This window comes from Aythya ferina (assembly GCF_964211825.1).
Source record: "Aythya ferina genome assembly, chromosome: 1".
NCBI lineage: Eukaryota > Metazoa > Chordata > Aves > Anseriformes > Anatidae > Aythya > Aythya ferina.
Window position 1 is genome coordinate 18,358,800 of NC_140296.1, and position 16,398 is coordinate 18,375,197.

At 50.1% G+C, this 16,398-nt stretch overlaps 1 protein-coding gene across 1 annotated transcript in view; it reads right to left on the bottom strand.

Annotated features, from left to right (window-relative positions):
* ARHGAP20 (Rho GTPase activating protein 20) overlaps positions 1 to 10,980 on the bottom strand; it is a 61,115-nt gene extending 50,135 nt beyond the window's left edge. Inside the window, exons 1-2 of the mRNA XM_084503486.1 lie at positions 10,869 to 10,980; positions 919 to 1,004 (exon numbers count right to left, since the gene is read on the bottom strand). Coding sequence (XP_084359612.1) covers positions 919 to 1,004; positions 10,869 to 10,967 — 185 coding nt within the window. The 5' untranslated portion in view covers positions 10,968 to 10,980. The remainder of the gene's footprint in view (positions 1 to 918; positions 1,005 to 10,868) is intronic.
* Between the last annotated feature and the right edge of the window lie 5,418 nt (positions 10,981 to 16,398).

Sequence of the window (16,398 nt, forward strand, 5' to 3'; positions counted from 1 at the left end):
GAAGAGAGGCCACGGAAGAAATTTTACAGCCAGAACCAGAACACATGTTGCTGGCTCTCGGTCCTATGCTCAGGCCACTAGACTACACAAAAAGGTGCAAACGCCTTTAGGAATTCATTTCTAAGTTTTCTCTTTCATGTCATAGCCAGTAAAAAGACCTGCAAGTAGTTTCAACTCATTTTCCTTCCCTATTTTGCAACTCTGATGTTTTCACAGAATACTTTCACAGGTTTCTGAAATACTGTGGAATTCTGTGTGATGACAAATATGAAACCAGGTATTGGTTAGATCAAACACAGAAAACTTTCCAAAGCTCACATACTGATTACTTAACACACCACAGTGTAGGAAAAAATATTCCTTACAAAGCCATACTTTAATTTCCCTCAATAATGTTTCTTAGTAAAGAGCTCTACACAGCTGGAAGCATTAACAGCCTACCAGATGGTTCACTTCTTGATAAACACTTATGTTTTCTAAGTTTAAAGTCTAATGAACTGTAGGTGCAGGAAGATAAAATTACGTATGCAGAGTGGTCCAAATGGCAGGTCAGGAAGCAGAGACGGACACTGGAAGAGCTCCATAGAAGCTCCCATTTCTGTGGTAGCTTTACATTGGGGTGGGAAGGGAGGAGAAAGGCTGATCCTGGCGGAAGATACGATGTGCCGAATGCTTCACACTTGCACACACCCACACGCCCAGTCCTAGAAGCTCCTATGGGAGGATGAGAGTAGGTGGTGACCACCAGACCCTCGCCCACAGCATTGTCCTAAACCAGCCTGAGCCTCCACAGCTCTGGAGAGATGGTATCATGCAGCAGATCCATGGCAGGAACCAAGCTCAAATTAAATGGTACAATCCCACAATAACCGTGCCCGAGATGTGCCTAGTACTGCATGTACAGCCAGCAAAACTCACCTTGAGACGGATCTCGATCTGTTAAGAGCTTTGACAAAGATCAAAGATGGTGCAGACTGGCGCCTTTGGGCCAAGCTCTTCATTTTCTGTTTGGAAAGAGAAACAAAATGAAATCGTAGGTGAGATCGGGAACCATTAGTGCATGCATACGGACTTGTCACAGACTCCAATTTCAGGCCATGGGAAAAAAAGATAAGTTACTGCCATCAGAAGCCCTGGGAGAAAAAAATGCTTGCAAAATATCACATATTGAGAAAAACGGGAGCACAGCCAGGAAGCCCATGATACAGAAAAGTTGATCATTAGTGTCCATACAGAGATGCCTGAGGTCTTGCATACATGAAATAAACATCTAGAGCATTTCCTAAAACACTTTTTGACCCTTAAGAATCTATTGTACTTTAAGTGTATCAGGAATCCAGATGGTGATTCAACTTTCAAATGCTTGATACATTTCTGTGCCTGGTCTGACATATATCATAAATTAAGGTCTGAACTCTACCCCCCTAAGACTACCTGCTACACAGGGCTAAAAGTTTTTTCCAAATCTTTAGAACTCTAAAGAGGTACGAACAGTTTTCTTCCCTATTAATCTAACTGGAGCATTACCTCTCGTCTCTCGGTAGTCATTAATGACATTTTTTTCATTCCTGATCACGTATGGGCCAAAATAGGGAAGTGAGAGGCAGGGCAGCTCTCAGAAGGCACAGAAAAACTAGGAGGGAATAGGCAAAAGGAAACACTCAAAGACAGGGAATGCAGCAGGAAAATAAATAAATAAATGAATAAATAAATAAAAATAAAATAAAGCACAGGTAAGAGATGAAAATATCAGTAGCTATCAAGGGAGTACGGATTCCCATTGCGTGAAGTTGAATACTGCAATAAAAATACCGAGCAAATAAACAACGCTGTTTTCTCCAGAGGCAGAAATTTTCAAAAGCATGTGCTGAAGACAGAAACACACATTGCCCTGAGCACAAATGTATTCACCACCGTACTTTTTTCCCCTCCTGCAGCCAGAAATAGGACTGAGGAGCCCTGGCCCAAACCCTGGAGCTGCTCTAGGAAGCAGTGGTGCAGCCTCCTGCGGCCGAGGTGCGTGACCTCTTCCCTCACTGCCTCTCCACCAGGAGGATGGTTGTTACCTTATTTAGCTCAAATATTTTTCATAGTAAACCGGTGAATAAGAGGAATGAGGCTGAGCTCCTCCCGAGACCCAGACAGACCGGTGTCCTGTGCTGGTCCTTCGCACCAGGCTGGGCACCGCCGGGAGCACCCAAACAAACACGCCTCTGACAGTCATGAACTCATTGCTCACAGCTAATCACTAAACAAGATTTTCTATTTAACCATCAAATGCCAGGAACAAATACATTAGGGAACAACTGATTTCTGCCCATTTATGCTCTGGATGTGGGATGCATTTTATTTGAGCAGGTGCACAGTAAGCTTCACTCTGAGGATAGAAATTCGACAGCACTATGTGTTTTGCTTTGGGCAAGTGTATCTCTTTTACTCATTGCAATGCATATGTTAGTGTTGTTTGGTGGTTTGTTTTTTTGTTTGTTTGTTTTGTTTTGTTTTTGTTCCCCTTTATTTATGTAGAGCATGCTTGTTTATTTTTTTAGATATTCAGTTACACAAATACAACTGTAATTTCAGTTCACCCTTAAAAATGATCCCCTCCTACCCGTTTCTGTCATCAAGAAATAACCATCTCAAGACCGATAAATTAGGTCTGAGACCATTTAGATGTCTTCTATCCAATTGAAAGTTAACTGAGCAAAAAGGAAAGAAAATACTGTGCTACGTTTTTCTAGTGAACGAAATCAGTACACCTTACAGCTGGAAAAACTGAGAATCTGCTAGCATTTCTAAAAGTGGCATATCTATAAATGTGAAGGCAGAAGGAAGCCTGTACATCAACACAATCTAAAATCCTACAGAAAGGAAGCTATAGATGTCACCTAACCATCAGTTTTTGTAGGAGTTCATACAAAGCATCAACTCCCAATCAGAAATTCACTGCAAGTCTCAATTTTTGGGCAGGTGGCTTTCAGGGGGTGGTTTGAACTGGAGCATCTCAGCTCCTGTAAACGCAGTGGGGGGGTTGGTGATTATTTCTAGAGATCTTATATACTTTGACTGCTCAGGTCCGAAAAGAAAGACACAAACAAATGTAGCATTTTGAAATCATAGAATCACTTGGGCTGGAAAAGTCCCTTCAGATCATCAAGCCCAACCATCACCTAACGCCAAGTCCACCACTTAAACCCCGTCCCTAAGCGCCTCATCCACACATCTCCTAAACACCTCCAGGGATGGGAACTCCACCATTTCCATGGGCAGCCCATTCCAATTCCTAAACACTCCTTCCATGAAGAAATCTTTCCTGATACCAAATCTAAACCTCCACTAACACAACTTGAGGCCGTATCCTGATGTCCTAGGATGCTTCCTCGCATCCTAAATATCTCTCTCAATTATGGCAATCTTTTTCATGCTTGGGCTAGCAGTGTTCAATAGTGCCTGTGAGATTCCAGCCTCGACTTATATATACAAGGACTAAGGTAAATCTTAGGACTACCACAAGTAGTCAAACTTATGGTAGTCCCAAGGCAGGAGGGGATCCCAGGAGGTCTGTAGTCCAGCAAGGTCTGTGTTACCTCCAGGCAGGAGGTTGCACAGCCTTTCTGGGCAGCCTCTTAGTACAGACTGAAGCTGTTAAGCAAAACTTTAAGAAAAAAAAAAGAGCCTGAAAACATGAAGAAGATCACTGATGCGATTTGGAAAAGGAAAATCTTCACAGCAAAAACGAAGTGAGTCAGGTCAGCTGTATGCAAATAAAAACGTTACCCAGAGACATTAACTACAGAGATTGTTTACAACCTCTTTAATTAGGGGTTGTTTTGTTCTTAGTTTGCCATGTACAGAGTCTGCGTGGTGAAAATAAGAGTCCATCTTGATGACTTGACTCGATTTTATTTTGAGAAGGAATAGGACGAATTCATTTTTGGCTGGGTTGGACCCACATGTCTGCCCCCCTCCGTTTCCCCGCTGCTACATGTGCAAGGATGTCCCCCTGGCAATGTGGAGAGGAGCAGACACATCCTGGACAGCTGCAGTGAGAGCAGATGTTTGGGAGCAAAAGGAGATGCAACGACCAAGTACCGAAGCATGGGACACGGAGAAGCATTTCACAACGCGTCCTACATCATAACCTCCCATTTTTTCATGTAAATATTAGAAGGGCCAACACAGGGAGAAATCCTCATACTTGCTGGTTGAGTCACAGCCATGTGAAATGTATCATAAAATCAGGATCCATAATGAATGTTTACAGTGTGCCAGATGCAGAGATGATAATCTCGTATCAGCCGGGACAAACCAGAGTTATCTTTGCCTTCCTCACTTTGAAAACCTTCAGTTCCCTACCCCCTCCCCTCGAGTTCAGGTTTAACTTCATACTTTCTGCATTTCTGCTGGTGGTTGCCTCGACTCCTTTTTTAACAGAAACCAAAAGGGGCTGCTTTTGTGGTTGTAGGACCGGGGGTACGCTTCAGCGTTCGGCTAGCTTCTCGCCTGCTGCAAACAGACATAGGGCTACAGATTTCAAAAGAATGAGCTTACCCCAGATAACGATCACACCTATGCTCTGAACCACTATTTTGTAAACTCCGGTGGTAGGTGGTTTATGAGCAGATCAGCCCACGGGGCTGAGGGCAGCAACCTCGCAAACCACGACTGGAAACCGTGCTGGCTCTGCTCATGAATCAGAGCCCGTATGGGGAGCAGGGTTAAATTTAAAGCACTACTTCCACAAGTATCTCACGAGTCGGTGGCTGCAGGAATAACCTACTTCTGACTGCCTACATCCAGCTAATTTGGCTAGCAGTTGAAGTGGATACTGATATTGTATGGAATTTATGTAAATGAATATATCTGAGGTGGCATATTAATCCCCACTCCACAAAAAAGGAAACAGCAGCATCTGCGTGCTGCCTTTAAAAAGGCATCAAACCGAAGATAAAGCACTCTTGTGATTTGTGTACATCACTTAACCACGTCAAGCTTAGAAAGCTAATGGCAGAACATAAATAAAATAAAGAGCGCATGAAAAAATGCGTGGCACTTACATTTCTTTTGCGGTGAAAAACAACTTGGGAACCAGATACGGAGCATTTATAACATTTTGCAAGTGCTCAGAGCAGCAAAACCCTGTGCAGCTACCCTGCTGCAGCTCCTGCAGAGGTGTAGGAGGCAGCAGGTAGGCTTGGGCAGGAGAAAAAGGGGCTGCTGGGCTGGGCTGGGCTGTGCTGGGCTTCCCCAGGAGCACAGCACCCATCCTGCTGGGTTGTTGCACGTGGCCGACACGCGGGAGGGTTCCCCCCACCCAGCTTCAGCCTTGCACACCTGAGCCACCCACTCTGTGCTCCTTTTCTGGTCCCCAGAGAGAAAAGGACACATTCAGTGCACGGTTCACCTGTCCTGCTTTATTCGTGAAGATGAAACGAGTCTTGACCTAGAAGTGCCGATTTCCTCCACCCACTGCAAAAGAAAACTAAGGTGACCAACGGGGCTGAATTAATCAGCTCAATCCTCTCTTTGCTATCTGAGTAAAGGACAGGGAGCAGAAGAATTTGTGAGCTTAACACCCTACGGTGCAATCGTCTTCGTAGTGAAGGGCTTGAGTTAAGGCTGAAGAAATGGTTTTACCTGTATGCTATGCGAGGGATTCATACATGAAATAGTTGGAAAGGGCACTCGGCTCCTAACTGACAGGTGGATGCAGCAGAAATGCCTCCTCAGCAGTTCACAGACACCCTTGCTAAAAGCCTCCCCAGAGATGAAAGGATTTCAGGCTCCTGATTTACAGGCTCGCTCCAGAAGTGGGTCAAGGCTGGGCCATGTGCCTGGGTCATTTGACTGGGTGACAGGGACGGCACCCAGATGTACTCGGGATTGTGCTCAAGTGGCTAAGCTCTCCCTCCCGCTGCTTTATTTTTCTAACAAAAAGAAGTCCGATTTTAACAAAGCCTGCTCTATAAAACTATCTACGTTAATAACAGCGAGGGATTTCACCCATGCAAACTCTGTTCTTGTTGTCTGAGCAACAAAACAGATCCGTGAGGCACGTTTCTGGTTCAGCCAGGCAGGAACCAAGGGGCAGAACACAAACCTTTACAGACACCCGCACAACAGAGTTCAGCTCGCTGCCTGACAAACAGTGAAAAAATCAGCACAATCCTCATCAGCCAGGAGGTAATTTTCCGAGGCAAGTGGGCATCACTCTCTCTATCACTGGGCTTCTTACGAGAGGCCATAAATGCCTTCTTCCCCCATGCCATAATCCGACGGTTGCCAGACTCACAGTGCATGGCTGCCTAAAAACACCACAAATGACAAGAATCTCTTATGCTTGGGGAGAGCAAGAAATGGCCCTACGGTGACCTGTAACATTCCTGAGCCCTTATAAAGAGGGTGAGAAGATGGCTGCGTGTGCACCGCTGGCTCGGGCAGCCGAACGTGTGCCCGAGAGAAGGCCAGGTCCTGTGGGGAGCCCTTTTACCATCACCACAGAGCAGGTGACAAAACTACGTGCTTGTGTTTATGCTGGCAGGGTACTTCTACTTACAAGGGCTTTCCTAAAAAGAAAGCCATTCTGGATGGAGAAAATGATGGCAAGGAGGAAAGAGCTACCAAGAGAGGGGAAGAAAACGCTGCTCATCTTGGACCAGCAGCTGCTGGAGAGCAAGGGGCAGATGGAGACCAGAGGTGGAAAGAAAAACCTGATGGAAGAACCTGCGGGTAAAAGATGTCCTACCAACCACCCCACAAAGGATGCTAAACCTTGGCAGCACGGATGTAGATGTGTTGGAAGGATCCCAGCCATTTACATCAAGGGCTGGAGATGTGGAAGATGACTATGAACGTGGAGGAAGGCAGTGCTGAGCCTTTAGCCTTTGTCCTGCTGGCAGCTGCACTGCGCCCGCTGCCCGCTGAGACTTTGCCTGTGGTGGCTGCGATGGAGCCCAGGTTTTCCTTCCGAGCCTCACAAAGCAGGAGCTTTAACACAGAGACACAATTCTGCCCCAGTTTCTGTATGGCAAGGCTTTCTTTGGAGCAGTTTACAGGTGACAGAGGAAGCAGACTGCCCCCACTACACGTGGATACTTCAAGCAGCATTAAGTAAAGAGACAGCGATGTGCTACATGCAGTTCTTGGGTGCTGGCTTCTACATGGCATGCTGAGTCCCTCTCCTTCCTGCTGCCATCATGTGGGACTAAAAAAAAAACAAGACCAAGAAACATAAGAGCTAGAACACATTGTTTTGTGCCTAATTTTCCATTTCTCTCATGGGCAGACAGAGGAGGGATGGCTAATTCTAGTTCTGGATTGAAGCGGCAGCACCAGGCACATCACAGAAAGCTATCACAAGTCAGCACTGCCCGCCGAGGTCATTCCATCCCATGGATGAATTCATTAAAACAGAGGTTTTTCATTTTAATTCATTAAAACAGAGTTTTTTTTCAGTCCTCGTCAGAGATGCTACAGGGTACATCTGCAGGATGACAGGAATCGTCTGATGTCCAACACATCACAGAAGTGATCCTGGGGAGCCGAGACTTCTGGCACCGCGTGGTGTGATTTTGACCACAGCCCCCCGAATCCTCAGGCAGGAGCACAGCAGAGAGGCCAGAAACTCACAGGAAGGAGCAATCAGCCTTAAGGAGCTTTATGTCAAAAACCTATATATAAGGGCATGAGTGCAAGGTGTCATCAAGCATAATGGCAAAGACATCTTCATAGGGTAAGACAAAGAAGAGGATGAAGACTATGTCTGACTGCCTCCACTCTTCCAATTCAATTTGCTTGAATTTTATCCATTTAGTACACCATCAGGAAAACAAGTTTCCTTTTCCTGACAGCAAACTGCTGCCCTATGTGTGAGCAGGATCACAAAGAAACATAGTTTTATGATAGGGGAATACCACATTTTGTCTCAAATAACAAATATTATTGTACAAAATGGTTAACTTTTTGTACACGTTGTGTGAGTAAATACAAAGAACTGCCGAGCCTCACAAAAATTATAAGTAGTCACTTGAAATTTTCAAGGAGGCAGCAAAAAATCCTAAGAGCGATTGCTTATGTTAACAAATATTGTCTTGTGTAAAATATGCGGCACTGGCTGGAATCTAACCCCTCTGCGAAGGGAGAAGTGAAACACCAGAAACTTATAAATACAGTTAAATGACCACAGCTGTTACTGCTGACACAGATATCCTGGCATAAAAGACATGCTGAATAGTTTGTTTTGATAAATCTGTAGAAATAAGCTCTATCAGTAAAATCACTCTTACTCATGTTACTTCAGCCCACTTCAGAGTTGCATCAATTTACTGGTAGCGGTTACCAAACCAAACAGCCAGTACAAAACTGCTCTGTGGGCCGACCCAGCATCGTCCAGCAACTCCAGTACGCCCAGTAAAGGGGGGAATCTGGCTGAGGATTTTCCAAAAGCATTCACTAAGACACTGGACTTCAATGTCATGTTTCAGCAGGGTGTCTCGAATGCCTTAAAAGCGTTTAATAGGAGAACCCCACAGCGTGCGTGAGGCATGCTAGCAGTGCAGGCTGCTCTGCACAGAAAGAAGAGGAAGTGTTCCCCCAAAAAATAGTCTAAAGGGGCACCCAAAATACATGAAGTGAGTCCTAGACAATTTCTATCTCTCGGTCTTATGATGTGATCAAGCACGTGATCCTTCAGCCCTGTTTTGACAGCCAAGTGGAAGATAAAATAGGAATTAGGACAACCACAGAACAACGCAGCAAATCTCAGCTGAATAAATTTCATTTGGCAAAGGTATAGTCGAAATAATAAAAAGAGAAAGGTTCGGTGGCCGCTCACCATGCTGGATTTGGGGGCGTTTATGTCAGAATGAGAAACAGCATGACATATGTATTTCACCTTGCCATGCTGTGCCACCAGGATCAAAGCTGATCTCTTGCCACCACACCAGCAGCACAACCTCTCCTGCTACAACAAAGACCTGCAGGATTGTCAAAAAGTGTGGTGCCTTGGCACTGTGCAGGAGTCAAAACAGAGGTTTTCAGAGAGACTTGGGAGCCTTAGTAGGGAAAAAAATGTTCAAATTGACGCTGAGATCCCGCTTCAAGCCCAAGGTTGAACAAAAAGGTAGGATGCTTCCACCCCAGTGAGGCACAGAGAGATGCTGTGCCGGGATGCTCACGGGAGCACCAGGACCGTAGGAGGGGATCAGGGCGCTGGGCTGGGCTGGCTGCAGGCTGCTGGGCAGGAAGGTTTCCAAACGTCCCCCCGCCGCCTCTGCCTGCACGCCGAGGAATTCCAAGAGGGCTGCCAAGATCCGTAAAAAGTAACATCCCCGCTCCCCTGTCAGCGCTGGCGAAAACAAGGTCTGCGTTCCTTCGGCAGGAGCAGGAACAGGAAGCTCGAGTGCTGCCATCAGTCCTTGTCCTCAACGCCGGATCCCAAAGCAGACCTCGGAGGAAAGCAGTGCTCATCTTCACAGCGCTCCAGCATCCCTCCTCCTCCCAGGTGGTGTCTGGTGCCGGGGCAGCAAGGTCCACGGCACTCGGTCCTCAGCAAAAATCAAAGAGGTGGAAGAAGGAAAATCAAAGCCACGCGTGTAGCTGTCTCAGATCAGATTGCAGGATCAGAGAGGGTGAGCATCTTCTCCATCATGTCATCCAGCCAGGCAGCAAGCAGAAGACACTCCACCACTCTGTGCAGGTGCATCATGCTCCCTCTTCACAAACCTACCGGGTACGAACCGTGGCACGAGCCTTGGCTGTCCAGGCAAACATTTCACAGCGATCTCTGCCCTGGGCAGGTTGGATGCTGCCTGCCTTGGTGGGACACAGCACACACGGACGCATCCCAGGGAAATTCACAGCATCGCCTCCCAGCCCAAATTGATGCTCTGGAGGAGGAGAGGGACCGGGACCTCTCCTGGCTCCACAGCTCCCCATCCAGCCAAGCCCCCAGCACCGCTGGGCAGCAGGGCTGGACAAGAGCTCAGCCTCTCTGCCACACATCCTAAATTCAAGCCATCAGGTGGAGGGATTTAAGGAAGGACACCGTCACCTGGCCACTCATTCTAATCCTGACAGCATATTCGGCACCCAGCGGCACCACACTCCCCTAAAGGCAGACGGTGCCTGGATTTAAGCGGCACAGCGAAGCACAATTGGTGCGGGAAGGCACCCGGCCCCTGTACAAAAAGCACTACAGCACTCGCTATAAACCAAGGGGAAAAAAAGGGGTTCCTGTCGGACACAGTGGGATGAAGGGGGATGAAGGTGGTTGTTGCAGCTCGCTCAGGCGAGCAGCCGGCTGCGTGCAGGAGCCAGCGCTGTGCTCTGGGTCGTGCTGGATGCCCCCACGCCACCCAGCAGGCAGATCGCACACCCAGCTTCGGCTTTGGGACAGCTCTCCTTTTCGCTCGGGCGCCTCTCAGGGAAGCCGCTCGTCCTTTTCTCTCCCCCAAAACACGTGTGGGAGCACCCAGCACCCCCCAGCCCCAGCCAAACCCTTCCCCAGCGCCCCCCCGGCCACTCCATCACCACCACTCCCGGAGCTCCCCTGTAGGACCACCCCACAAACCCCATCCAAGCCACGCATCCCCACGGCGACCCCCGCACCCCACACAGCCCCTTCCCTTGCCCCAAACCCCCCCGGCTCACCTCGGGCTGCTCCCCGCTCCCCCCACAACCCCTTCCCGGGGCGGGCAGCTCCCCCCTTACACCCTGGAGCGCTGCCCACCCGGAGGATCCCCAATCACCTCCAGGACACCCCGTCCCCATCTCCCCATATCCCCATCCGCACCCCATCCCCGACGCCCCCTCCCCTCTATTTCCTGCAGAGGGTCCCCGGTGGGCACCGGCAGCGCCGCCGACCTCACCTTCTTGCTGTCGGCGGCGGCGAAGCCCCTGCCCTCGCCGCTCACCGAGGCCGAGCGGGCCGGCCCCAGGTGCTCCTGCTGGGGGGACATCGCGGCCATGCGGCCCCCCGCCGCCGCCGCCGCCCCCGCCCCGCCGCCCGCACCATGGACAGGGCGCGCCACCGCGGGACACGCCCCCTCGACAGGCCACGCCCCCTTCCTCTTGGCCACGCCCCCTTCTCGAAGCCACGCCCGCCTCCGAGCAAGCCGGCCCCCCCCGCTGGAGGGGGGGAGGAAGGGGGGGAGTGGTCGTGCGCATGCGCGGTGCGGGGCTGAGGGGAATGGAGGGGTTTGGGGAGGGGGCTGTGGGGTCTCGGGTTCAGCCCCCCCCCGGTCCCAGGGCTCCTGCATAAGGCAGGGACATGGCCTGGGGGGGTCCCTGCTGAAGGGGTAGAGGGCAGGGGGTGCTGGGGTGCTGCCCCTGGGGGGCTGAGGGGGTGCTGGGGGTATTTAGGGGGTGCTGAGGGGGCCTGGACGGGGTGCTAAGGGGGTGCTGGGGGCTCCTGAGGGGTCCTGGGGGCTGCTGGGGGCTCCTGAGGGGTGCTAGGAGGTGCTGTGGGGTGCTGGGTGGGTGCTGAGGGGTTTTGGGGGGTGCTAAGGGGTCCTGGGGAGTGCTGAGGGGTGCTAGGGGGTGTTGAAGAAGTGTTAGGGGGCACTGAGGGGTGATAGGAGGTTTTGAGGGGGTGCTGAGGGGTCCTGGGGGGTGCTGAGGGGTCCTGGGGAGTGCTAGGGGGTGTTGAGATGCTAGAGGTACTGAGGGGATACCCAGGGGGTGCTGGGTGGGTGCTGAGGGGGTTAAGGGGTTGCTGGGGGTGCTTAGAGGGTGCTGGGAGGTGTTATGGGGTGCTGAGGGGTGCTAGGAGGGGCTTGAGGGGATGGCTACATAGTGCTGGGGGATGCTAGGGGGTACTGAGGTGGTGCTGAGGGGTGCTTGGGGGTGCTGAGGTGGTGCTGAGGGGTGCTGTCAGGGGCCACCAGCAACCCGTTGGATTGGCACTGGCCCAAGGGCAACCATGTGGGAACGGGCTCTGAATAAATCCCGGCTGGAAACTGGGAGGAGGCGTGCTGGTGGTAGGTAGGGGTGGCGAGGCTGTGGAGGAGCTCGTTCGCATCCTGCCTTTGTCCACATTTAGAGGTGGGGTTTTATCTCCTGCCTTTGCGGTGGGTACAGGCTCTGTGAGCGTTTCCTCGTGCTGAGCACCAAAAAAAGGCAGGAGAGGCGCTGCCATCGCACGTGCAGCTGTTCCCATCTCCCACCTTCCTTCTGCACCAGGACTTGGTCTGGCTCTGTAATGCCACTTTTCTCCTCTGGATCAGATCTCAACAGGTTCTGGATGCACAAATGCACGAGGCAGTGGCCACTTGCCATGCACACCTGAAACAGCAGGGAATGGTGATGTTTGGTGTCACCTCACGGGGCCACCTTGGCACGTTGTGAAGGCCCAGCAGCTCCACAGCACAGCGCTTCAGTGCTCCCATCACCGAGATCGATGTGGGCACCTGCCCGCTGCTTGCACCCTGCTCTCTGCAAGGCAGGGGAACCGTGTAATGGAAAGCGAAGGGCGGATGAAATATTAACGCCTGGGATGCAGCCTGAGCGCTGCTGCCTCCTCTGCGGAAGCATTGGGCTTTCCCACATCCACCTCTTCACTGTTCCTCACCACCTTTGCAAAAAAAAAAACAAGCTGTAGACACTTACAAGCACTTGGCTGCTCAGTGATGGCTCTTGGGTGACACCATGGTGGTGCGTCAGGGCTCAGAAAGCCCCTGGGCTGCCCCGAATGTCCTCAAGGAGAAGTGGACACCAGAGCAGAGGTGTGTGCACTGTGTGTGTAGTTGTGCCATTTTCCACTCGCTGAATTCACACAATCTTTCCTCCGACGTGACAAAACCTTGCCGGCTCCCAGCCTGACACATCCGATGCCGGGGCAGGGGAGGGAGGAAGCTGTGCTCCGTGTCTATGCCAAGCCCGGGATGCATTTAGCGATTTGGCACCCTGCTCCCCAGAAACGTTCGCAAGTGATGACATTCTTGGTGAGGGGTTGGAAGTTAGGCTGTGAGTATATATTTATTTTGCAAAGGAAACGTTACATAAACTGTCCTGAACGCTCGCATGTGATTTTGAGGTGTCCTTTTATCTAATCCCGTATGTGTGGTTCCTACGATGTTTGTTGAACGCTGACTCTCCCCTGCTCACAGAGATAAACAGATTAAAACCCTGCCATTTGGTTAAGCAAGATCAGAGAAGAAGCTTCTCTGTGCGTCGTGAATGCAGACATACAGCCGTAACATGCTAACTTTCACACACCTTCAGCTAATTCGCTGTGCCAAAAAACTGCCCGGGAAGCTTAATCCATCTCTGTGTGCAGAGGATGGGTGGGAAAAGCCCTGGCTGCCCCTCGCTGCTTGTCGGGGCTGTGGATGATGCTGCAGGAATGCAGAGCCCAAACTCCTGGTCCCTGCTCACCTGCAGCAGTGCCTGGATGTGTAATTTCACCAAACCGCCCTTAAACTGCACCGACTGCCTTCAGCACCAGCCAAAAGCCTGCGGGAGCCCTGCCCCGAGATGTGCAAGGCTCAGAAAATAACATGCCTGCTCGTAGAGAGGTTTTCTTTCTGTTGCCTTGGCCACAGTATTAGAAGAAAAACACTGGGGGGATAAAGGGGGGATTGGAATGGAGAAATATATGGGTGTAGTAGGGAAGTCGCGCTTGTGCATGAGACACGGGAGAATTACTCGAGGGCAAGCCCATCCAGATGGGAACGCAAGCCCTGTAAATCTGCCACGCCACGGAAAACCGCAGCGAGCTGTTAGCAAACGCTGGGTGCGGGGACTGCTGCTGCCTCCAGGTTTTATGAGCTTTCCACGCACGTTAGCACCAGCAGAGGTTCCCTTCCAAGAAAAAACACGGCATCTGAGGAGCCACGGTAGGCGAGGAGCGAGCGAGCTGTACTTAACTTGCACTGGCTAAATGCAATTCCCCCCAAATCTGCCCCAGAAGGATACATTTTCCTGAATACTAATTTTATGAAACCCACAAGCGCCTCGTGCAATTAAAGCCACGCAGCGGAGCAGAACTGGAAACTCCAGAGGCAATTACATGTACGGTGAGATCCGATGCAACAGCTTTCTGTTCTGATAACCTAATGCCTCCAACCCAATGCTGCTCGTGTATTATGAGCCTCTAAAAATAGGGCTGCATCCCGGACAGGCAGGAGCCACGCTGAGGGAGAAAACCTGAGCTGAAAGAGAAAGCTGGAGGAGAAGAGGATGGCTGGCTTAGCAGCTTCACGTCATCCTCAGCTCGGAGCAGTCCAGCTGGTTCCTGGTGTCAGTGAGAACATCCCTTGGGAACACTGGCTAGAAGGCATCGCCTTCTTTTTCAGGAATTCAGCACAGCAGCTTTGGGGGCAGCTGGGAAGCCTTCGCTGCTCATCTTCATGGGACTTGCTGCTGCTCCGTACCAAAGAGGCTGCGGTAGGCAACGAGCATCCTCCACGCTCCACGGTCCCTGAGGGTCTGGACAGAAGAAAGCCCAGGAACCAAGCCCCGTCCTTCACTTTTGATAGCAGCTTGCTAATAAAATCATTAAATACTACGTGAGTAATTGCTGAGTGCTATTCACAAATGTCTTGGGATTCAAGCCATGGTGGTTATTAACACTTTGTGCACGTAGGTTGACGGTGACAGAAAACTCCCCGTTCTGTCCCTTCCTGAGGTTGCAGAGACTTTCCAGTTTCGGGTTTTGATTTCAGGGCCAGTGGCCAGCTGAAGCCATCCTCCCATGGCCACAGCTGCTGCCCAGACACGAGGAAGGGCTGTGACAGCCTGGCCCCGCGCAGGAACCGACCGCCCATCCTGCTGCCTTTTAATACCCACTTCAGCCTTATTACATATGCCGTGTGAAACTCGGCCCAGCGCATCAAAGAGAAGTCTGCCTTTGAAGGGCTGCATGCTTCCTGCATGCAAATGCAGCTCTGATTTAATTAAGCTTGATTTTATAATCGGCGTAGCTGAACTGGTGCAATCCTTGTGAGCAAATACAGCTGGCACGAGCTCCTCAGTGTGCGTACAGCCTCATGGCAACACCACCCATCGGTGAGTGACATTGCATTTCCCTCCCATTCATCCTTGTCTTATTTTTCCTGCATCTTACTTCTGTTTTTTTATGCTTTATTTCCTTCATTTGCATTAATAGTCTCATGAGGTGGTTTATATTTTGTTTCTCCACACTGAAGGTTTCCTTGCGGTCATTTTCCAGAGCTCATCCTTTCAACTGCAAATTGTGAGGCAAAATTAAAAGTTGCTAACTGGAGAGGCCTTGCTCAGGAGCAAAGTATTAGACATGAAAGGATGGCGTTTCATTTAAGATAAGGCCTAATCTCTTCCCTTTGTGGGCAACATTTCCGAACTAAGTCTGAGCACTTGCACTTGGAGCTGTGTAGCTTCTGCTCTCAGCTAGGTGGGCAGAGATGGAAATACCCAGAGCTGAACCTGCAAGGTGATCCTGAGCACAACACGCAGGTGCCATTAGAAGAAGGGAGGTTGACACAGCTCTTCAGAATGGGCTTGAGTTTTCATAAACCTCAGTGTGCACCCACCACACTATGTGACTCCTTGAGAAGCACTGGCGGCAATGCTCAGCAACGGGGCTGGTTTCTGTTCATTGACATATTCTTGAGAGAAGACAACCTGTCACCTGAAATCTGACGAGAGTGTGTTAGCAGATGCTCGTCCCAAAGTTCCCGTTGAGAAGCACGACTGTCTGTGCACAGCTCATAAATAACCCATACTTTGTTGCTGCTGCTACAGCTAGGTGTTGCTGACGGACTCCCCGGAGCTCCACAAAGCGCTGGCCACGCAGACAGCCAGATTCCCATCTCGGTGGGTTGAGGCATGGAGTCATAAATTGCATAACATAAGTAAGGTTGGCATATATGTGCCCAGTGAGGGTTACACATCCATAACAGGAACATTTACGGTAACTAGAATGGGGAATTATTGGGGTCACGTCAAGAATAGAGCATCTTCGTTTTATGGCTGATGGGACTTGAATTTATGGGAAACAGAGAGCAGACTGTTGACGCTGGCGTTTTAGGAGATGCAAAGGAATCTCCCATGAATGGGGGGCCCTTGGAGTATAACATGCAATCATCCATAAAAGTTATCACATTATCATCCTCGCTCTGGAGTCATTGCAGGCATCGGTTTCTCTATTTCACAACCTAGACAGATTTTACTGTCAGTGTGTTTAAGAACCCAGAGGGCCATATTTTTTGTCAGTTTGTGTTTTTAACACACTGATGGATTGTTTTGCACTTCTGGTCCCTCCCTGGATTTACTGTTTTCCAGTCACCATAGGGAACTTTCTTTTCCTAACAACCTGTGGGACTGTCGAGCTGCAAACGACAGACATTAAAAAATTATGGGCAAGATTTTTAGTTGTCCTTTCATGACACACTCAAATCCGTTCACTGCAAGAGTGGGATG